The following is a 24,670-nucleotide window of genomic DNA, read 5'->3' on the forward strand; positions in this document are numbered from 1 at the left end:
AAAACCACTCTATATTATATAGCCATATACAGTCTTAAATAATTTGCAACTGATAGCCTAACTGAAAAGTGGATTTAAAAAAATATATATTTCTAAGAAGCACCTTTAAGTTTCATAAGTTTGCAATTTCAAATTAACTTAAAACGTGTCTGATGTTTAAAATGTCTTCTTGATAATGGGAATTACCTGACAGTCATCACAGTCATCTCCATCCACCCCCCCCCCCCCTCTCTCTCTCTCTCTCTCTCTCTCTCTCTCTCTCTCTCTCTCTCTCTCTCTCTCTCTCTCTCTCTCTCTCTCTCTCTCTCTCTCTCTCTCTCTCTCTCTCCCTCCCTCCCTCCCTCCCTCCCTCCCTCCTCAGTTTAACAGCATGTCAGAGCCTGTGGGATGGAGTTCCAGCACATTACTTTGCATCTGGATGCTGCTCTGAGCACCTTTAATGAAGAGAGCTGCATCTCTCCAAACTTCACTAGACCCCGGAGTGTCCAACAAACACCTCCAAAGCTCTTTTAAAAGTAACTTTGCCTAAAAGTAACACAACCGAGGACATCAAGAGATATCTTTACACAGCCAAAGCATGAAGCTCCAGTGCGTTTCTCTTCTTCTCTGCGCTTTACTCATTGGCGAGTGCTGCGGGTCTCGTCTGGACCGCTGGGTCAGAACTGGGCTCCAGTACCTGAAGCTCAACCTGTGCCGGAGGGTTTCCTTACCGGAGAGCGAGTGCAAGAAGATGTCCCACCTGCACCTGAGCGGGGTGGTCGTGTACGTGTCCGAGTCCGGCTCGGGGAAAGTGCTGGCGATCCTACCGGATTCCTACTCGAGCGGTGCGCTGCAGTCCAAGCACAGCGGCTTCTCGGCGGACGCGAGCGCGGATGATGTGAGCAGGACGAATGAAGAGTTGTACCCCGGCGCGAGCGCGCATGACGCCGTGCTGCTACTGGACCCCAGTCCCGGAGAGAGTTTCGGACACCCGGTCGTTCTGTTCTATGTGGACTTCAACATAACCAAGAAGAAATGTGCTCATATGGACGGTATTTATCTGGGTGAGTGCACCGAATCTGATCTGTCAAACCTGAGAATTAAAATTATAAGTGCATAGAAATTTTGCTTTAGTGAATGAATATAAAATTATGTACAAAAATGACCATGCTACAAGTGTTGCTTTATAGTTCTTAATACTGAACCCAATAAATGAACCCATTTATTCCCTATTTTCCAATGAGCACATATATACTCTCAGATAGCCCAATGTAAGAAGTTTCAAAACAGTTGCAAGAGAGCAAAATAAATCAGATATCAGTAAGACCCAAATTATTTTGACTCTGATATTGTCAGTGAAAAGAGATTATCAAATAATAAATGCATAGTTCTTTTTTGTTTAGTTTGTTTAGTTTAAATGTAACGATACTTTGAAATCGAATCGAACAATTGAATAAATGTGAATGGTCTGGCCATCAATGTGACTACTGACATGTTCACGTGCACAATGATTTATATGAGACATAATACATTAATAATAGACCCAAATATGTTTTACTGAACTCTGATACAGATATGGTATCATAAAGGGGCAAACTAGAATTAAACAGTTCTGTTCAAGACTTTTTACACCATCCAATATGGATAATGATAACTGTGTAAAATAGGCTACACCAACAAGTTCAAACCAAAAGTATATTTTATTTTAAGTTCCTATTTTGAGAGTTCCAAATTATTATTTCTGTTTTAGTGCACATTAGCTTCTATCAGGACAACTTACTAATTATAATGACATTAAATGTCATTATAATCAATTACTATAATACCATAATAATATGTTTTTACAGCAGCTAAAATGGCACAAAATAATTACACATAAGTGGCATAAATTACACTGTACAAATACTATAATGCATAATATTTATTTACATTTTATCCATTGAAATAAAACTCTTAAGGGATGGGCACTGAGGAACAGGAAAAACATCCTGCAGAAGTGAACAACAGTGAAGCATCACAGAAGCGTGCAGACACGCAAAGGTCTGGATCAGACTGCAAGTTGGGTAAAAGTCTTCCTCAGTGATTTCAAAAGTGAATTATAAAAAGCCAGTTTAGATGTTTTTGCAACACTTCAGGGCATAAACAAAGGTGACATGAAGCTGTGTGAATTGAAGCTGTGTCTGCACGAGGATCCGCTCTTAGGAAGTCGGGCCACAGACCCCCTGCAGGGAAAGTGGAGGGCAGACGCACGACTGAGCCGAGAGAGTCATGCATTCACAATAAGAGTGGTCAATAATTCATTCCTGACTGAGAGTTCAGTTCTTAACACTGGGTTCAGAGCCCAGCTGTGCCCCCGGTTCACTATAGTGAGGGGCACAAGTCAACCCATCACTAAACTTGAACATTTGCGCCATCACTGCTGAAAGAGACAAGAAAAGTTGTTGAGATAAAAGCTTATTCTAATACATTTTGTTTTCTACGCTCTTAAATAAAGGTTATTTATGGACATCAGTGGTTCCATGAAGAACATTTAACATTGAACCTTTTATCCATTGAACCTTTCCTTTACACTAAAAGGTTCTTTATAGTGGGAAAAGGTTTATTCAAATGTTCTTCACACTTAAAAAAAAGAGTCTATTTTAAGAACTGTTCACTGAAAGGTTATTTGGGGAACTAAATTTGGTTCTTCTATGGCATCGCTGTGAAACCCTCCTGTTTTTTAACTGACTGTTTTAAAGTAATCAGATTGTCTTAAAGTCTCACATTGGCAGCTGATCTGCTAATAAAATCCAGAACAAAGTCATTTAATTTCAATATGATTTCATATGGGCTGCATCTGAAGCTGAAACATTATGCTTGAAGGAAGGAATCAAGAGATATCCATATCCAATACTAAGATCCTGGCTACTTAGATGTCATCATCTGGTAAATGTCTGAAGGCAACATAGATGTGTCCCTCACTGACTATGATATCCCATAATCCTTTGGTTAGGCTGTTTGTAGAAAAATAAAAATTGCAAATCAGTGTTGAATAAACTACATTTATTTACAAACGATATTTTTACTCCTCCTACACTACTGTACAAAAGTTGATCTTTTCGTTTCTTTAATCTAAAATACAGCAAAACAGTAATATTGTAAACATGATCCTTCAGAAATCATTCTAATATGCTAAATTGGTGCTCAAGACACATTTCTTATTATTATCAATGTTGAAAACAGATGTGCTGCTTAACCGTTTTGTGGAAACCATGATATATTGTGTTTTTTTCAGGATTCTCAGATGAATCTGCCCTAAGCTTTGGACATAGCCATGGCAATTATGTAAATATATTTAAATAAACTCTCATTTAAAGACAATTCGTGAAGACTAAGCACACATGTTGTCCTCGAGCCTTCCTCAAATGAAATAGTTTCAAGAAATATATTTGGTAACTGAAGACTAAATGAAGCTCAGGAAGGGCTATAATGAGCGAACACATTAGAAATGACAAACAAAGAATGCTCTGGTTTACATATGAGCTCAAGGCAGCAAGGCTTGTGTGACTCAGTTCAAATCTGGAATCGTTTTCAAGTCTCGTTGTGTCCAAGCTTGACCATCTCATCTGAGGTTTTGGTGATAATCAGAGACTGGAATGAAAAGCTGGGTTTAGTTCTGGCCACATTTAAAATCATCCCGAGTCTTTTTGTAATGGGCCTCCGGATGCAACTGACCACAGAGAGAGACTCATTAGAGCTACTGATGCTCTCACATTCCCAAATCACGGCCAGCCAAGGAAACCTTTCATTATGAGAGGCAATTTTAGTTGTTAAGTGAAATGGATTTATAATGGCTTGTGATTACACCTCCTGCGCTGCTGTCCAATTCAGGATTCCTCAGCGTGAAACTGATAAAAATTGCTTGGCGTCAATAGCCAAAGTGCGGCATGTGTTTGAATGGATAGTTTGGAGTTATGGCAGATTACTGAAGGAATGCAAGCTGCTCTGCCCAGACTGATGCTATGCCTGTTTAAAAGTCATTATTATTGCTTTTTCTGAAAGGACAGTTTCTCTTTGTCACTTTCTCAGGGTAGAAATTAGCATTGCAGGCTTTCTTATTAAAGCCAGGTGGACGATCACATGACAGCGGCGGAGCAATAAACCCTGGACAAATGACGCTGAATGTTCTCATCTATCCAGGTCATGGGGTTTTCACACAAATATCACGCAAATTTTGACACTGGCATGTTCTTGAATGATCACCAGGCAATAAAACAAAAAACATCCCTTATTATCAGGGATTGTTGCTTGGATAAATGTTTCAATAAACAACTATAACTATCTAGGGCCAGGTTTTTTTTTTAACTTTTAGATGCTACGGACCCTCAAATATGATCATCCTTATCCTAAAATTTAAAAGGCGTATATACCGGTATCTTTTATAAACACCTAACTTATACACTGGAAAATCTAATGACTTTTTACATTTTTTTCTAGTCTAATTTTATTTTATACTTTTTTAAATAGTATTTCTCTAGGCTTTTCCACGGACACCCCGTCGCTCCCTTGCGGCCCCTGGTTGAAAACCCCAGCTGATCCAGCTGATTGTATATGTACATTAACTGTTTCATGCAATATATCTATACAGGGGAGGAGTGCTTGACGATGGCTGTGAAAACACGCTGCCAGAACCAGCTGAAGCGGAGGAGGAGTCGCAGCGATCGCATGGCGAGCCGAGCGAGGGCCCGCAGGAGTACGGTGGCCAGACCCAACCGTGTGGAGCACAACAGCGGACTCTGTGAGATTCACTTTCTCCCTCTGGTTGTGGGAGTGAAAGACAGCAACCGAACACAACGCCTGCACTGTGTAGGTGAGTCAGCAAATTGTGAAGTTGAACAGGTTTAATTATCTTTGGACTCTAAGGAGCAAGCAATGGAAGCATTTAGTTGCACTATATTTCAAGGTGACGTAGTTATATACTCACTCAAATAAGTACTGAGAAATATTAATTAACTACATGTACTGACTATAGAGTTACGGTTAGGGTTTGGTTTAGAGTTAATTGGTTTACAATTACTTGTAATTATTCATAATTTACTGTTATTACTTTAGTAAGTACATGTAGTAGCATGTAACTGTGTCACCTTAAAATAAAGTGTTACCAAAAAATGTTTTTGTTGTTGTTGCTGTCACAGAGACAAGTGTGATTTCCTAGAACACCTATTTAAGTAAAGTATGCACTACAAAATCAATGTCAGTACTTTTAAAGTCATTTTGGAATAAAAGTTGGAAGTTATTTCGCAATATTTCTGTTTAATAATTCCAGTTATTAATTCCTAATAACTGACCATTGTTAATATCTTAATGCAAAAATAATCTGAAAAATATAGCTGCAAGCAGCAAATATGGGGTTCAAGCATTTTAAGACCTTCATGCCAACTATGCGGTTAAGGTCTAGGCCAACCCAAAATGTGGGCTGACAGCCTGACACCATAAAATATCCATGATGGAGAATGCTAAAACACATTCACAAAAGAATGAAAGGCTTAAACAATGATACTTAATATAGACTAAGCATGCTTACACACACACATGCACACATTTTGTTTTAGATACAGATATTTGAAAAATATTATGGGTAACAAAATGTTTATTGCAAATGTCCTCTGTAAAACACCATTTTCAGGTTTCAATAGATATGAAGTGATGGATGTTGTCCCATTTAAAATATAATTTTCAGGTGTCATTGCAATCATAATGTGATATTGCAAAATATGATGCATAAAATTAACAATTGAACAGGTAAATTTTGACGAAGTCATTTGTAATGTTATTTTAATGATTTTATAAAGTTTAAATATGATTTCAAACGCAAAACCCTAGAAAGTCAATGAGTGCTATCCTCTGTTATTGTGTGGTGGTTTTGTGTTTCAGATATAGATATATTTAATCCCTTTATAGGCAAAGATTGCAGATGGCCCCAGATTATTGTTGTTAAACATTCACTGCATTTTAAAACATCACACTTACTTGATCTGGACAAACTTGAGTATCATTAGAAAGATTAAAGACTCCAGCTTTGATATTTGACCTCTGTTTATGATAAAACTGGTTGCAGTGACATTAATTTCTTAATTTATGTAAGGATTGCAAAATAATCAATCTGTAATGTATGATTTTTGAAATAGAATATCAACACTCATATGAATTTCCTCATGTCTACTGCGGTTTATTTGTGTTCACATACATGCAGACAGCGTCCGTTAGGGCACTTAGTTCAAAAGTGTGCATATTTGCAGAAATATAGATTTATTACCACGTTTGCAAAATATTTTGTCATATAGAATACCCTTTCTATTTATTTCACACTGAATTATGCAATCTGAAGAGCTGAAAGAGCGTTCAGAGCGAGCTCTGTCTCTCCTCTTCCTAATTTGCATCAGTTTATGACTCGTTGCACGTTCATTTGATACAGCTGTCAATCATTGTACGCTAGTCAACATAATCATAATCCTTGCCCTTTGCATGATGCTGTCCTGTACATTTCCGCCCTGTGCTCTGTGAAGAACGAACCAAAGAAACATTTCTACACTTGAAATAAGAAGCTAATAAACACACAAATAAGACGATTGATGGTTTGTGTGTGATTTTCATATTTCAGTATTTTCATATGAATAAAGAATGTTTACATTATACATTCTAAACAGGTGTAGCGATTAGCCGCACACTGTAAAACCCAACAAGTTCAGCTAACTCAAAACATTTGAGGACACCGATTACTTCAATTCAATTAATTTGATAAAAAACAATAGTTATGAGTACTCTGAACTTATTTTAATTGAGTCCACTAAAACAAGGATATTTCTTAATACACAATTAAACTTCACTGCATTCAAATATTTTATATAACTGAAACTTCACTATATTGAGTAAAACGCGTCTACAGAAGTTGTTATTGAGAATTAACAGACGTTTATATGTTGATGATTTATTGTTTCATTAAAGTTACCATGATAGAGATCAGCGTTTGCTTTAGTTAGGATCTTGACCTTTGAATTTATAATATCAGTTTTTCTCTGGCTGCTGTAACTGTGTGGTTATAAAACACACTTGTCGTGGCACAAAAGCCAAAAGAAAATATAATCAGGTGTTGATGGTTGTGTTTTGATGATAAAACGCACAATTTAGTGACTTGATTCACTGACCTTATCCAGAGCCTAATCTCTGTTTAAACAGGTGATCTATAATTAGTTTTGTATTATTAATTATAGTAGAAATGTGATACTGTAAGATCCATTGTTGAGACAATCAGATTTAAAAACCTCTGTGGTATTATGCTGACTCACACAGAGATTAAGAATCAGCATATGAATCTCAACGATGGTGACATTAAATGTTTCATATCGCAGTGCATGCTGGGTAGCTGAGTTTCTCATTGAGTTTCGTTCTGATAAGCCTCCGGTAACCTTGTCTAATAGCTACTCAAATTTCATTGGCGGCCATGTTTTTTGAGATACGCCAATGTCCTCATAGATTATCGTGGCACCTCGTACAAAGACAGCGCATGCCAATTTTCAACTCATTTGGGCTAATGGTTGGGCGGTTATAAACATTTTTATATATTTTTTTAACATTTTGGCACCCCCTAGGGACCGTGCAGCGGAATTTAGAATTTTCTTGATAATTATTGACAAGACTCCAGAGAATCTTGCTGCACTGGTTTGGTTCCTGGAGGTTTTTCACAAAATCTAAAATTACTCAAAATTGTCTTGTCCGTCTTGAGCCAAGGATTCCAAAGATATAAAGACACTTGAGCCTACGCCTAACGATTTATGAGTTAAGAGACATTTCGTAATTTTGACCAGTGTAGCGCCCCCGTAAGACTGATCGGAGCGGGCCTTGGTGACGTTATAGGCAGTGTGAGTACTACCAGCCCTCAAAGTTTCAAGTCTCTATGACTTACGGTTTGGTCTGCCCGATCACTTTTAGGGGAGAATGCTGATCCTTGGAAAAATGTATAACAATAGGGTTTCAGCGCTGCACGCTTGAACCCCTAATAAATGAAAGACGTACAATATAGTTTATAGATTAACTTTCTAATGGCCAGCTAAATAAACTATATGCTTATTAATAAGGCATTTGCATAACAAATCTTGTTATATTGTGGTTTCGTATACTGATCGTTTAAATTACACCGATTCATTTTTACGTTGATATGCATAATTCCGATTCCGAGTAGAAATATTTCATAATATTTCAATTTAATAATTCCTATAACTGACTGTTGTTAATGTCTAAATAATGCTATAGTTTAATGTACGCTGTAAAAAATTATATGATCAATAAGTTATGACAACATGTTTTTACATCGCTTTAACTCATCGAAATAAGTTAAGCAAATTTCAACTTTTTTTAAAAGATTAAAATCATTTTTAAAAGTCAGTGTAATGTTATTTAAGTTGAAATGACAAACAATCAAGGTTTTTTTGTTTGTTTGTTTGTTTTTTACAGTGTAGCTATAGCAGAGTTAAATATCTTTTTAACAATGTTCAAGCATTTCCATAACAACTGTTACTTGTTATATTGTGGTTTCGTCTATTGATCACTTAGGCATTAATAGTGTTGCCATAAAAATACTTAATTCCGAGTCTGAGTGCACAAACCGCTCAGAATAGAACGTCTGAGTTATCTAGTAATTACAGTAATTCAGCAGCATAAAGGAGTGGTCACATTAGTGATATTTTTATGAAATTTCATGGGCAAAAATGTCCATAGTCAATAGTGTCTATAGTCACTTTCAAATCAAGCACACTTTGTCAGACAGAAACAAAGTGGTGAATTTGTGTAATACTGATGAGAAATCTGCTCGTGGAAATCTTTCGCCCTCACTCAAAATTCCCAATTGCACAGATTCCTAAGGGAATAACTCAACCGCAAAAATGTGCTGAATGGTACATGTGACCGCACCTTAAATGACAGTACAATATTTAGTGTTAACCATGTCATGTTTGGGTTTGAAAGTTTGAAAAATGGTTTGAAGTCATACTGAAATTCTTCTCTCCTACTTTTTGATCCTGCACACTTGAAACCTAAAGCTAAGTGATGTGGTTGTTGCTGTAGATCACCCAGACTTTGCCAGATGCCCACAGCCTTTGCCACTGACCAGCCCCAGCGCGCCCATCTCCAGCTGCGAGCTCAATAAAAACACCCGACGGTGCCATCAGCAACGCCTGGCCACACACCTGTCCTGCCGCCTCTACCAGACCTGTGATCATGCAGTTCTCTTGTCAGGTACAAAAACACAGACTCAAAGAACTCGTTTGTATGATCTGACCCTAGATCCGCTTATTGATGTTTGAAATGCTGCATGGACGAATACTTGGACTTATCAGCTGTCTCAGGAATGCAGCTCTTTTTACGTAACCTTTGACCTGTGCACGTGCAGGTGGCTGGCAGGAGCAGATAACATACCAGCGGCATGCGCAGAACCTGCAGCTCTTCTACCAGATGCTGAGGAACAACGGCTTCCACAAGGACCACATAAAGACGTTCTTTGCTGGGAACGGACAGGTAGCAGGTCAGAGGACATTTCAAGTCATTTCATATTTTATCGAGGTATGCTTTACATTCAGGTTCAAGAATTGCCTTTATTTCCACAGCTAAAGAGACAGAGGGGATGTATCCAGCCACAGAGAAAGAGGTGATCAGGAACCACATTTCCTACATCTGCCGAAAGCAGCACTGCGTGGATTCTCTGGTTCTGTACTTGAACAGCCCCACACGCAACGACGGCACCATGCTGCTTTGGGACCGCAATAACAACGGCATTGTGAGTGTGTGTGCATCTGATCACACATTCCGATGGTCATGTACTGTAGTATAACTAGTGCTGCATTGGGACTGGATACACTTAAGTTAATGTTCAAACTTCTAGTGTCACAAGAAAACGTGAACAATCACTACAGAACACAACAATATCTGCCCAATTTTAACAGTGGCATCGGTTCCCAAAGTATTTTTCTCTTTCTTTTTGTCAAAGATTACAATTTTTATTAGAAATGACAATTAGAAGAGTTATATAAAAATTAGAAAGAAGACTAAATGTACAAGAATTGTGTATGAGGCAACAAACTACTCATCCCATGAAGCATTTTGAATGATGTAATCAAGTCAAAAGCAATGATATAATTAAAAAAAAAAACTATCAAAAAACCTTTAGAATTATACCAATACACAGATATATACAATACAGTCCAGTTCAGTTTTTTTTTGACAGAAATAAATACTTTTATTTGGCAAGGATGCACTAAATTGATCAAAAGTGACAGTTTTTTCGTTTATATTGTTACAAAATATCTCTATTTCAAATAAATGCTGTTCTTAAGATTTCTGAAAGATCATGTGACACTGAAGACTGGAGTAATGATGCTGAAAGTTCAGCTTTGCCATCACAGAAATAATGTAATAATAAGGAATAAAATAAATGAAAAAATAAAATAAAATTAGATTGAAGAGTTAAAATCAGGTTGTGTCATTTGATAAAGTGCTTGGAAGCAAGAGAACTTTTGGCACAAATTCCATGTCTGCAGGAACAGCAGCTTCTCTGAACACAGGATTTCTTTCTTTATGACCACGATTAGTGTAGTCCTTCACTCAGAATGAAGCCATTTAACACAACTGTTTAAAAAGGAAATTGAAATCACACTGATTTACGGCTTTCTACAGAAGCATACATTGTAGCTTAATCTCGGACATCACGGTATGTCTGTTTTTAATGGTCTAGTTTATTTATTTTTAACTTTCAGAACCTCACTGTTGAGCTCTGAAGTGGTTTAAACCCTGTTTTTTAAAAAAAAAAAAAGAAATTCTTAGCTCGGTGGATTTCTTGTAACAGGATTGTATTTTCACAGTCAGGCCTACTATGTTTTTCTGAAGGTGCTGCTGAGGTAGATTTGTTTTAAATGTGGGGTTCCTGGAAGCACAGAGAGGACAGATGAATAAGAAGAGTTTAGGAATCTCTTATCTTCCCGTAAATGAATCCAACGTGTTTCCCCAAGCCCACCACTTCAAAGCGCCCACTAACCAAAGGATAAAAGTATTACGCTAATGGTAGATGACTTCTGGTTGACTCTCATCTGTTCATTTGGTTTCATTTCTTGGAAGGGATGAATATGTAGACACTCTGCACTTTGGCGGTTCTTGTGTTACGAGTATTTTTAGTGCTCACTGCTAATGAGAACGCCACCTGTGCAGCAAACATCCAAGAAGGGGATGCTTTATCAAAACCTTATTCCCTTAACGCACACGGACAACCCAGAGCAGACTCCTCGCTTAACAAGAAAGATGAGAGAGATTAGATCGAATTTCATAGAGAAATATGGCACAATCTTAAGTCCCCAATCTTATTACTAAACACAGACAGGTCCTTTTATCAACTCACAATAGATCAGCCATCCACCTCATGCCTCTTTCATCTATCATTAATACAATCATTCCAGAAACTGTGCGCACATTTAATTATATTGCTTTAATAAAGTACTCTCATGTTGCCTCACCAAAATCCCACAATCCTTTGCAAAAAGGTGGTCAGTAATCCCGGCCATATGTTTAGAGCAGGGCAAACAGAAGGGAGCAGACTGCACAGTAAAGCCCACCCTTCCATGACAATAGGGACAGACTCTCTAGGGACAAAGGCAACAACCTGATCCCCAGACAGGGATGTAGTGACAAAGGGGGGCTTGAGAGACAAGGACCACACAGGATCAGGGCCACCAGACGCTCGGCTTCCCACAGGAAAGCTGCTCATTTCTTCTTAAAGTAGAAAGAGTTCGACAAACTGTTCATTTCAACAACTGCCATTAGCATGAATGTCCGGACAAATGAATGTCAGCTTGAAGATCCTTACAGTCATTTTAGTGAAAAAACTGAACAACTAATTAAGAGAAAAATAAAGATAAGTGGAAAATATAAAATTAATGTAATATTATTCTCTCATAATTGATTACTTCATTATTAATAGAATTTTTTTTATGAATAGTAATATACACTGTTAGGGTTAGTAATCTATATTTTAAGGAATTGTAAGAAATGAATACTTTTATACAACAAGGAAAGGATCCATTAAATTGATCAAAAGTGATGGAAGACAATATATGATGTTTAATGTATAATGTTACAAAAGATTGCTATTTCAAATAAATACGCTTCTTTTGAAATGTGCATTCATAAAAATTAAGCAGCTTTAAAGGGAAAATTCTGTCATTCTGTCAATAAAACATATCATAATGTATGACAGGAAAGCTCTATATGATATGTTTTATTTTTTCTCCAGGCAGATCTGAAGGAGCGTTACTCCGTGGGGGAACTATTGGCAGATCTAGCCGGATGCAAGGCCAGTCGGGTGCTGCTCTTTGTGGAGCAGAGCTACAGTGGAGCCCTCAGCAAGAGACTGATGGGATCTCTCAAACACGTCAATGTCGTGCTGCTCAACGGGCTGCCCTGGGTGCAAACGGCTGAGTTCTGGTCCTCTCTGCACCCATCTGACTGCCTCATAGACCACCTCAGTAAGGTGAGACTTTAGAAGCCTTTACACAGCCATACTTTATGAATCTGGGCTGTTCGGATCACTCCGTTATAAACTTTTTACAGCGGGTGCGACCATTTGTAACTTGGATGCGTCTTGCTTCCGGGATCATCCGCATCCAGTTATTTTAGCTGTACAAAAACAGTCCGTTATGCTTCTTGATATAGTATTTACTGTTAATGAAAGAGCTAACATGATCAAACAATGAACATATCTATGTTTATTAACTAACGATAAAGATTAATATTAAATGAACGGCTCACTGTTGAATTAACATTAAATGATGGGAACTTATTGTAACGCATTACTGAAATTCCTACAGCTGCTCTTTTCTTTGTGAAAAGTGAAAGGGGATAGAGACTGTCAAACTCCAAAATGAGAAAGTAGTTCTACGTTTATAACCTACATCCTACGACTCGTGTACTTTACTCTGCTAAGTCTTATTACACATGTTCTGTGGAACAGACCCAAATCCAAAAAGCCATTTCTAACTGAAATATGGTCACAAGACAAATGGTTTGGCGTCGATGTGTTATTCTTGTAGTCGATACAACTTTTAGATTTCAGTTCTTCTGTGGAATAACAACTCATATTTCTGTCTGTTTTCCACACAAAGCTATCTTATGAATTGGTTCTCTCTTCCCTTAATCCATCACTAGAGTTCTGTGACGTCCCGACTGGGTGATGCTGCTCTGGGTCTGGTGAACGTGACTTTGGCCGGTGCTCCGTGTAACTCCACCCCACCCCTCACCGAGGCCGAGATGAGGAAGGAGTACATGGGCTGCCAGAACCTGCCTACGGCTCTGTGGTACCAAAAACGGCCCAAGAACGACAACAGCAACTGACCGCTTCCAGGACGCTTCCTGACAACTCTACTGTTTCCAATACGTAATTCGGACACTCCAGTGGAGTACTTCCATGGAAAACAAGTACCAACGAGTAGTCCTAGAAGTCTGATTTTGTATAATGCACAAACTTCAAATCCATGACCAGCCCTTTCCTCTCACAAACACACACACAAGATCTACCTGTGTGTGCGCACTTAATTCACCTCTATGATGCACATAGACCCTGACAAGCTGTTGAGGAACAGAGACTACATAATGTGTGCTTAAGAAGAGACGGTTATGCAGGACAGAGAGAGAGAAAGCGTCTGACATGTCCTCACTGTGAACCCCAGTTCCGCCGCTTGCCGCTCCGTAGAAGGCGTCCCGTGGGGAGCGTCCCATGCAAACTTCTCCTCTCTCCGCCTGCCGCGGGGGTTCAGCGCAGGGGCATCCGCGCTCCTTTACCAGAGTGCTCTTCCGTGGGTCATCGCACAGGGCGCGCCTGGAACTGAACAATGGTGACAAGGCCACTCTGAAACACACCTCGCACTCACTTGAACATTTCAGGACAAATCTCCTTGTCCCTCTTTCAGCTCAATTAGGGACAGGGCGGTCCAGCATGATTTAGTAATGAGAAATGTTCCCTCACCACGTCTGGACCCTAGCAGACACTGGGCTCTGCAAGCATGTATTTAAGTCAGACCTCTTATTCCACGCTGAACTAACCACTCTGTCCACAGTATTACCTTATCGCCGCAAACATTTAAACGCCAACCACTGATAATGTTGACAGTGATGAGAAGGTATTTCAGGCTCCACGCCAGCTCCTGTGGGAATTCATACACATTCTTCAGAAATTACATACAGTAGGATGACATTTTTCCGCAGTGCATCTACACTCTTCAGAAACATACACTAACATTCAAAAGTTTGGGGTCGGTAAGATGTTTTTAAAATGTTTTTGAAAGAAGTCTCTTATGCTCAACAAGGCTGCATTTATTTGATCAGATATACAGTATAAATGGTTAAATTGTTAAATATTACAATTTAAAAACAAATCTCTTAATTTATTTTCATCCTTCAGAAATCCTTCTAATATGCTGATTTGGTGCTCAACAAACATTTATTATTAATGTTGAGAACAGTTTAAATAGAACAGCATTCATTTGAAGTCACATTATAAATGCCTCTACTCTAACTTTTGATCAATATATGTATCCTTACTGAATAAAATTAGTACTTTCTTTAAAAAAAAAAAAAAAACGTACTAACGCCAAACTTTTCAACCAACTTCCACATGGACTCCAATTCCTTCTTGCTTTCCCCATTATATTGATGTGAGCAGGTCAAACCCCCATGAAACCTCAGTGCATTGTAGTCAATCATTAGCTCTATGTCCAAGCCTAAATCATTACAGATAAATATCTGTTTTTGTATAGTTCAGAAATGTGTTATCCTGTAAATATTTCTGTCATGTTCTACTTAATGAATGAATTATAATGTCAGTTGTCTTAAAGGAATATACATGTACTTGTTTGTGTTAAACCGTAGCTGGAGTGAAAAGATGTAAATACTCTAAATAAATTAACTTTTGTACATAGTCAGGGTTGTATTTATTTACAAACTATTGTTTTAAAATGAAGTACTTGACCAACTTGTGCACATTCCACGTGAAAAAAGAAAAGAAAAAGAAAAACACATTACAAAATTCAGCTAATGTTTTCATGAAATGCAGCAGCCAAAATCATTAGAGGGTATCGTCAGGCTACAGAGTCAGACTATTCTTTGTGTTCCTGAATGTTTCCATGGTTCATGTAAGCCCCTTAAATATCTTTCACCTTTAGAAAAGCAATTTAAAAATAGTTATATCAAATTCAATACTTTCAAAAAAAGAAAGTTTTCCAAATAATTTGGAAAGAAAAGTTTACTGTATGTCAAACATATCCCTTTATTTTCAGCATGTCATTAATATTAAAATACTGGTTTAATGTACAGTAGATGAGTATTTTCCATAAAAAAATTGAATATATAAAAAAATTATCTCAAACTATAAATGTGAACAACAGAGATATGATAGATCTTTGGACTTTATCAAGTGTAAAGAGGAATACATTGTTTATTTGGTTTGGTAAAGCATCTTGTTTTTGACCATGAGCATGTTACCTATAGTTCCCATATTTAGAAATTCCCATATTTATGAAAATAGAGATACTTCCATTCCTCCTCAGTCTACTGTGATGAATAAGAGTGTAAACAAAGGAAGTGATATAAAAACACAATGTAACAGAAATGACTGAATATAGTCACCACATGACCGTATTTTTATACTACTGCTGTTTCCTAAACATTAAAGGGATACTACACCAAAAAAAAAAAAAAAATTCTGTTATCATTTACCTTTCTTCTGTGGGAAATAAAAGGAGATCTTTTGAGAACTGTCTCAGTGTTTGTTTGTTTTTCTCCGTACAATGAAAGTCAATAAGGACCAAACAATCTAGTTACCATCATTCTTCAAAATATCGTCTTCATTTTCCACAGAAGAAATAAAGTCATTCAGATTGGAATGACATGAGGGTGGGTAAATGACGACAGACATTTCTTTTAGGGTGAACTAACCCTTTAACATATCTAGAGGTACTCAATGATTGGTTGATCTTTAAGCAGACCTGTGTAATTGTTCCCTGAGAAACACTCTTGTTAGTTCATTACTTCAGTGCAGTCTGGTGCCCCTCTGTCTGAGATGAAGTTTGGAGCTCAGTGGGTTCTTTTACCATTTTCCTGATTGATTTCACCCATCATCATTCATCATCGCTGCTCCATCAGCTTCAGCCGCTCTGCTATTGCTCCTGCGGTTGTTCTTCTGTGGAGACCTCTGACTCTGGGGTTTGCTGCTGTTTTAACCACATAGCTGCGTACAGTCCCCCCATGGCCAGCAGCTCCTCATGCCTACAGACAGAGAGCAGTCAGAGACATTAGCAGACAGACCACAAGAGAAATTGCAACATTAAATATGGTGGCTGTAGAGTCCAAAACACACTGCACCGACAGACGTCGACCAGCGACAACAGACATTTCATTGGGTTTCATTGTTGGTTTTCGCCAATTGAACATGTTGAATCTGCATTTGTCAGGTCGTGGAATTTCTAAAAAGTGACGTACTCTAATCTGGTGATGGTCCTTGTTGGTTAGTCGGTGGAATGTGAATTGGCCTTACATGTTGGAAGCTACACCTTTCAGTGTTTATTTAAAAAAAATGGGAGTTAAACTTCAGCACAGCCAACAGTTTTTGATATTTCTGACATTCCCAATTAAAATAGGGGATTTGCTTGACTGTAAACTAGACAGAAAACAGCAGCACATGGCATTGCAAAGATGGCTGCCAAAGCGGATTGGCTCACCTAAAAAGGACTTTAGAGCAATTTAACTTCACAGGGGGCCGGGGAAGCCAAATTAAAGCTTTCCTCTGGCTCCAGAAATCACTTAAAGGCAAGGAAACTCTCAGGACCATTACCATTCTCTTTCTTTTCTCAGATTGCTAAAACAGAGAGTTAGGAGGGTGGGTCTAGGGTCAAGTTTGTTGAGGCATCAATTACTTGGAAGTATGACATCAAAAGTGAAGCAGACACAGTATGGGGCACTGAACTCTGAGAATGAGAGTGTGGAAAATGTTCTCATCACAATGGAAGGTCACACCAGAAGTTTTAAACCGATACCAGAAAGCCTTCTGTAACATTATCCTTCAGGATCCCCACACCTTTTGGTCCAAAAAATATTGCACTTAAAACATAATATATTGAATATATTATTATAGTGATATTATAATATAATAAATGTCTGAAAATTTCTTCGCTGAGCAAAACTAGAATTACAGTCATTAAAATAATTACATGACATTTCAAGGGCTGAAAACAAAAATCCCTTAAAAAAATTCCCTGATACTTCCAGCTTTTCAATGACCATGTGAACCCAGCATCCACCATCATTGTCAAACCTTTTCCCAGAGATTTCCCAGACCACAAACAGTTTCAGGAAGCAGCCTGTTAAGGGGCAGCACAAGGTGTATCTATTAATTTCTCTATTCTAAAAGCATTAACCCTTCACCTCCCTGAATGGACATTCCCACCTCGCTCTGTTCCTGTGAACCTGGGTATTCTGATACGCTGTTCCTTTGGGTTAAAAGCCTGTGTGGGTCATGTTTACATCGCAGTGTCAGTCAGGGCTGAATGTGCGAGGTGTGGAGTTACATCCCTGACGGCTGTGTGTGTCTTGAGGCCGGTCTGTTGGCTGTAGCTCATATATCAAAGGGCAGAAGTGAAGGACAGTGAGCACAGGGTTAACATCGGGGCTGAACGGCCAGGATGAATGGAGAAGTCCATTAGTGGGATGCTCTGTGTGTGTGCGTCAGGTTTAAAGGAAGAACTCTCTATGTGTGCGTGTACCACCTGAGGGCCTGCAGCGAGACAGGACACAGCGATCGGCCAGGGCGTGGACCGCTCGGACACTGAGAGACTATATCCTGTCTCTGGGAAGATGAGGACGCACTCAGACGGCCCTCAGGTTAAGACTACAGATTGACTGATAACAAGAACAGCGCCTCTGGGACACTCACACACAGATCTTAGGTTTCCCAAGGATGAAGAAGACCCTGTCTGTCCCAACACGTCTTCTATGGTTCACTCTCCACCGAGCCAAAGGAATTTCACTCAATCAGGACAGAGAGGGTGTCACATTTCCTCTTTTATACCGCCCGGGATCTGGCCGTTCGTATTGGGAAAAGGCCAAGCAGAGTCTGTTGTTTGAATCTTTACAGTAGGTTTGTCTCTCAGGAGGACAAATGCACACATACTGGAGGACACACACACACACACACTACTGACCTTCCTCGTTCTGCAATCTGCCCGTCTTGAAGAACGAGGATCTGATCGGAGCTGATGATGGTGGATAACCTGAAAATGCAAATTAATGTTACTGCATTAAATAAAGAATACTAAATCAATCTAACACTCAAAGCTAATCTTAAAAACACTAATCTAATAACAGTTAAGTGTAATCTTTCGCAAACCTCCATACTTTTCCATACTGTACATCATAATGTTGTGATGTCTAAATTCACTGTTATCAATTAAAACATTTATTTTTATTTTTAATATATTTACACAAAATAGTATAGAAATGTAATACTGGCAGATTATTGGTTATTAGCCTATATCTGAAAATAAATGCGAGCTTATTGGTATCGAACAGAATGTTAATATTAGTACATTCCTAATTAATTTGTCATGTTGCAAACAACATATTGAGCTGAGAGTTGACAGTGAGGAGTCAAATGTTGAACTAGCATCACCAAAAGGAATAGCACAAATAGTTTTCAATCAGGTTTCCTGAAAACGGTCTTCAGGCCATGACACACCAAGCCAACAGAAGGCCATCGTTGTCAGACTAGTTCTGCGGTGTGTTCTGTACCAGTGACACTGACACATGCATGAATTGGTCAGTGAGAGTTCACTCTGATAGGCTGTTCAGCTTAAATACGAACTAGTGCACGAGAAGAAGAACGGAAGTGACGAAAGCAAATGGTGAGCAAGATTGGTGTGAAAAAGGGCCTGTCCCAATACCCACACTTTCAGCACTTTGACCACTTATCTACTTACAGGGATTGGACAATGAAACTGAAACACCACAATAGACCACAATAATTTATCAGTATAATGTAGAGCCTACGTTTGTGGCCAATACAGCATCAATTCATCTTGGGAATGACAGATACAAGTCCATCACAGTAGCCAGAGGGAATCTGAGCCATAGAACAGTGGCCAGGTCCCTGGCCAGATGCTGGTGGAGGAAAACAATTTCTGCCTCGCTCCTCCAAAATACCCCGAAGTGGCTAAAAATATTTAGATCTGGTGACTGTGGAGGCCATGGGAGATGTTAAACTTCACTTTCATGTTCATCAAAAAGACTTGCTGTGTGGTGGATTGGTGCATTATCATGCTGATACATGGCACCCCTTCAGGGTCCAATGTTTGAACCATTAGGTGCACATGGTCCTCCAGAATGGTTTGGTAGTCCTTGGCAGTGACGCACCCATCAAGCACAGAAGGGAATGCCATGATATCGCAGCCCAAACCATCACTGATCCACCCCCATGCTTCACTCTGGGCAGCAACAGTCCATGTGTTAAGCCTCTTTGGGGCTTCTCCACACCATAACTTGCAATACACCATAACTTGCAATATTTTATGTACAACTGTGTTATTGCTCTGCTAATTCAACCTTCACACTCTGCTCTTACTGACAGAATGTAAAATCAGTGAAGATTGGCCACCAGGCTGCACATACTGTATATAGGCGTGAAACCTCCAACACTATATTGGCCAGTGTTTCAGTTTCATTGTCCAATCTCTGTACATAAAATATTTTTGGTCTTTGGCCCTAGTTTTTAAGTGGGTGTGAAGCCCGCAAGTGTGTAAAACTTTTGATTACCCGATGCGCCACACTTATAGTGTTGTAATAATGCAAAAAAAAAGCAGTTGCAATCATTTTGCAACATACACATATCTGTACCAATAAAATGTGCAACACCAAATTATATGTAATATCTAATTATATTTAACGCACACTGGAAAGTTTTACAATTACAGGGCACACGAGTTCCTGAACATGATTGATAATGAGATATACCTAGCTTCAAACACTGCTTTAATGCGGCATTAAATACGTGGATTTAGAGTGCATTAAGGGCACTGAGCTTTAGCATTTATCAGACAGGAGATAGTTTTGCATAATTACATGCTAATTTCCTGACACGTTTTTTTTTTTCAACTGCCACCTGCTGGTATGGAGAGTTACGTCCTCTCATGCTGGCACAGAACGTATGTGTTAGTTGGCCACTGACTGTAGTCTTGGTGGTGTGTTCAAGAGCAACTTTTTGGCCTAGATGCAGATGACTGCTTGATTTTGATGTTGATTTGGTGGCTTTGCCTTTTCATTTGTTGGAACAAATGGACAATCCCACCTTAAACTCACGTCATTGGTTGAGTCAGTGATGCTGTGTCATTCTGGTCGGAATGCTCAAAGAAAACTGAGCCACAATATTGAGCTCAGCCACAATATTTACAATCTAAAAATATCTTACTAGTAGCTGTCTGCATATAAAGTTAGAAAGGAGAAAGTATTTTAAGAATTTTGGTAAGACAGGAAGAAGTATTTAACGTAAAAAACGTTAGACCTCAACTTTAAAGGGCACAGACAGGAAGCAGATAACTTACTCTGCCATTAAAGCCTGCTTTTATTCCTGCATCACATCAAAACTTAATCCTTGTTTGCATCCTGTTCACAAAGCAAAGCGATTCAGCCGCCGTTGTACTGTAAACGCATTCCCTAATTTAAAGCAGCAGCGGCAGCGTCTTTAAGCACTAGATCCCCCTTAATCTAATCCACACACGCGGCTTCTTTAATTCACACCCGAAACCTTCTGCAGGTCATCCTCTCAGCTGCCCTTCATCTTCAAACAAAGGAGCGGAGACTTCTTTATTGATCGCTAACCCCAGAACCACCACCCCAAAACAGATCAAAGTGACACCACTGTCTCAGAGGCTGGACAGGATCAAAGCTCGCAGACTCTGATCCTGATGTGTTTACAATTTTCTAAAGAGGAGAGCAATGAGAGACAGAGGGAAAAACATTAGAGAGAAGGAAACAGAGACGCCGGATGGGCAGAGACACTTTCCGAAAGTGACGGCAGTAGTATGAGAGTGGTGGAATGTGACACAGAAAGACAAGGAAAAAAGGTGACCAGCAGAGAGGAAGCGAGTGGGGTGTTTGAATCAATGTCAAACGCGTTCGCTCTTCTCATAAAACACCTATACAAAATAATTCCACACTAAGAACTATCAGGCGCACATATGTTTTCTGTTGCGGACATAGCAGACACTATCTGACAGTTATTAAACACCATCCTGTGGACTAGAGGTGAAACAATTCCTGAAAAAAAAAAATAGTTTGGTACATATTTGTACTGTAGTGCATTTCATGACTAACAACACCTCTAAAAAAAAAAGCATAAATGTATTAAATGTGGATAAATTGCAAGGTGTCCAATTGAAGTTTGAGTAATTAGCACTGAATCACTGTAGAATTGAGTGAATTAGACAACAAACAAAAATGCAAAAACAGAGTATACCCAGATTGTGCACGCATTAACACAGATAGCACAAAATATGACAGCTTTAGTGCTCTCAAATATAATGAATTATATTAAATGAATAATAAATGTATATTTCTATAAATACATGTGGATGCAATACATACATCAGTATATTAAATGAACATATGCTAATTTATATTACATTGGGTCTGTAAGGTTTTTTTAAATGTTTTTTAAAGAAGTCTTGTATGCTCAAGGCTGTCTTTATTTGATCAAAGTAAAAATACAGTAAAAAGAATAATATTGTGAAACATTACAATTGAAAATACAAGTTTTTCGATTGAATATTATTTAAAATGTAATTTATTCCTGTGATGGCAAAGCTACACTTTCAGCATCATTACTCCAGTCTTCAGTCAGTGTCACATGATCCTTCAGAAATAATTCTAATATGCTGAGTTGCTGCTGAAGAAATATTTTTTTTCTATTATTTTCAATGTTGAAAACAGGTGTGCTGCTTAATGTTTTTTTTTTCTTTCAGAATTCTTTGTAAAATTATACATGTCTTTGCTGTCACTTTTGATCAATTTAATATGTTCTTGCTAAATAAAAGTAGTAATTTCTTCTTTCTTTTTTTTAATCTTACTGACCCCAACCGTTTGAATGGTAATGTATTTGAAGGCGTACATTATGTCATAACTCCTTAATATCCATTAATATAAAAGTGTTGCAGGACATTCCAAATAAACACATTGCCAAGTGAAGTGAACTCCCTAACATACATCTTGATGGATGACAGCACTAAATAAAAGAGTAAAGAGATTTTGTGGTCAGATCACTGAAACCACATCCGAAGGTGGTCATACACATGTAATATCACATCTGTAGTGCAAACACTAATTGACTGCGAATGACCGCCTGCTCACCTGTTAACCATTCACTGCTCTGAACAGATGTTTTAAATGTTGCCGGCTAAGTGCGGCTTTATAGGACAACCAGCTGAGTGAAAAATTGGATAAGCGTATACATTTGCATTGACAAGACTAAGCAGAACTTCTTCAGTATGTCTAAAATCAACATGCAGTCTGATGTACAACACAGGTGAAGTTTATCTAATAAACTTCACTATTTTTCAATTAAGCGGCTTTCATTTAATAAAAAAAGTTAATGTGCGCAAACTATTTTGGGTTTCAAAGTCGTGGCAAAAAACTGAGAACTGCTGTAGAGTAACGGTACTGTTAAATGTTTCATAAAATCAAGGAAAAAAATGCAATATACCCTCTCTTTTAAGCTTGCAGATATTAAAAACACATTTCATTGACCACACCACAAACACATAGGTGTGAACTATGAGCTCAGCTTGTATGTCATGAACAGCTTTATCTCATTTGGGAAACAGCTGCTTGCTATTGTTTGGATTATCCTTCATACACCTTTCATTTCTTTGGGCTAGGGTGTTATTCTGAAGACACTGGGTTTAAGGACAAATAGATCAATTTAATTAATGCTAGAGATGTGGCCCAGATGGCCCAACAAAAGCTTTTATCAATACATGATGTTATCTGAGGGATAAAGCCTTGAATTCAGAGCAGTAGACAATATATTTCAGGGCCTGGACATAGTGGAGCATCAGGACAGATATAAAGGTGTGGTCACATTAGTGAAATGTCTACAAATTTTCCATTGTCAATAGTGTAGCGATGCATGTAGCAAAGCACTTTCAAACCAAGCAGCTCTTCTGTTGGTCAACGTGTCCGTGTGACCATCTTGAACCTTTTCCGAAACTTTTTCGTCCTCATCACGTAGATTCTTATTGAAATTAAATAAAAATTCACTGAACAACAGTAAATGTGACCGCACCTTATTCTTATTTCTGATAGAAACATGACTTCCATCGGTAGCGCTGGGAGTAAAGATGAACAAATAACTATAAATCAAACCAAACATAAACCAATAAAATAACTAACAATAACTATTTTAGCATCCACATCAGCGGACGATATTTTTTCTTTATTCTAAGCACGCACAGCAGTTTTGTCGTCTGCCTCTTTAAATGCTTGAGCTCTTAAAGCAGGATGGATTCTGATTGGCTGCCAATGTTTTTAATCAGTTATCAGCAGGAAAAAAAAATCGTTGTAAAAGTGATTTCAATTAGATAGTTTCTGTGCCGCTATCGTTATAGTTGTGGTGTGGACTCTGCTATTCTTTTATATTCAGAATGATTTTTACTATTCTTTTATATTCAGAATGATTTTTAGAACTATATATTTATTATTATCATTATAGTTATCATCCATGGTGTGAACAGGCCTTAACCAACCAAAACTAACAAAGTAACTTAACTGCGTTGACAAGAATGTAACAAGTCCCTAGAAGTTGCCCCTGTGGTATTTTACACCTTTAGTTGTAAAAATATTATATTAAAGAAATGAAACAGTTTAATGGTTTTAACAGTAATTTAATAACTTTAGGTTATAAGAGGCGTGTAGATTGTGAAGCTACAGTTTTAAAGTAATTTCTCCAATACTGACCATCAGTTTGAGTTGCATTAGAAAGAATTAGACCTACCTGTGTGCCACAACGAGAGTGGTGTGGTTGGCACACACCTTAGCAAGAGAAGCCTGAATGTTACGCTCCGTTTGACTGTCTAAAGCAGATGTGGCCTGAAAGTAAAATATGCGAAGCAGAATTGAGCACATACCAACATCATAAATTGTCAATCTTCAAGAGAGCCTTTACTCACTTCATCGAGCAAAATGATGCGAGGGGATTTCAGGATTGTGCGAGCGATGGCCACTCTCTGTTTCTCTCCACCACTCAACTTCAGACCCCTTTCACCCACTTCAGTATTATATCCTATCAATAATAACCAAAGGATTGTTCAGGGAAAAATGAACATTTTGTAATCATTTACACACCCTTGTGTTATTACAATACTATATGATTTAATCTTCCAAAACTGCAATCATTTATGTACACTACCGTTCAAATGTTTGGAGTCAGAAAGATGAATACTTTTATTCAGCAAGGATAAAATAGATCAAAAGTGACAGTAAAGACATTCATAGTGTTATAAAAGAATTCAAATAAATTATGTTCTTGCTGTGCTGAACATAAATTCTTTTAGGAATCCTGGATAAAAAATGTAAAAAATCT

The 24,670-nt window shown here is 38.2% G+C and overlaps 2 protein-coding genes across 3 annotated transcripts in view; one reads left to right on the plus strand and one right to left on the minus strand.

The window, feature by feature from the left end:
* Window positions 1-384: 384 nt before the first annotated feature.
* Window positions 385-16,167, plus strand: LOC307164896 (uncharacterized protein). The gene is made up of 7 exons (XM_079882113.1): window positions 385-1,043; window positions 4,607-4,828; window positions 9,079-9,249; window positions 9,404-9,535; window positions 9,618-9,787; window positions 12,290-12,526; window positions 13,201-16,167. Exons 1-7 carry the CDS (start codon window positions 578-580, stop codon window positions 13,384-13,386), a joined length of 1,584 nt encoding a protein of 527 aa, XP_079738239.1. The 5' UTR covers window positions 385-577; the 3' UTR covers window positions 13,387-16,167.
* The window catches only part of abcb6b (ATP binding cassette subfamily B member 6 (LAN blood group) b), a 33,125-nt gene continuing 22,516 nt past the window's right edge, over window positions 14,062-24,670 (minus strand). Inside the window, exons 15-18 of one of the 2 annotated variants that reach the window (XM_079882111.1) lie at window positions 24,258-24,370; window positions 24,083-24,177; window positions 18,246-18,314; window positions 14,062-16,314 (exon numbers count right to left, since the gene is read on the minus strand). In XM_079882111.1, the coding sequence (XP_079738237.1) occupies window positions 16,206-16,314; window positions 18,246-18,314; window positions 24,083-24,177; window positions 24,258-24,370 (386 nt within the window). In that variant the 3' untranslated portion in view covers window positions 14,062-16,205. Of the gene's footprint in view, window positions 16,315-17,297; window positions 17,406-18,245; window positions 18,315-24,082; window positions 24,178-24,257; window positions 24,371-24,670 lie in introns of those variants that run through there. The other variant, XM_079882112.1, reaches the window with a different exon arrangement.

The sequence above is a fragment of the Squalius cephalus genome, assembly GCF_949319135.1.
Source record: "Squalius cephalus genome assembly, chromosome: 9".
NCBI lineage: Eukaryota > Metazoa > Chordata > Actinopteri > Cypriniformes > Leuciscidae > Squalius > Squalius cephalus.

Coding starts and splice junctions, on each gene's coding strand:
- LOC307164896 (XM_079882113.1), top strand. CDS start 578: ATGAAGCTCCAGTGCGTTTCTCTTCTTCTCTGCGCTTTACTCATTGGC. Junction 4,829..9,078: donor ACAACGCCTGCACTGTGTAG/GTGAGTCAGCAA, acceptor TTGTTGCTGTAG/ATCACCCAGACTTTGCCAGA. Junction 12,527..13,200: donor TCATAGACCACCTCAGTAAG/GTGAGACTTTAG, acceptor ATCCATCACTAG/AGTTCTGTGACGTCCCGACT.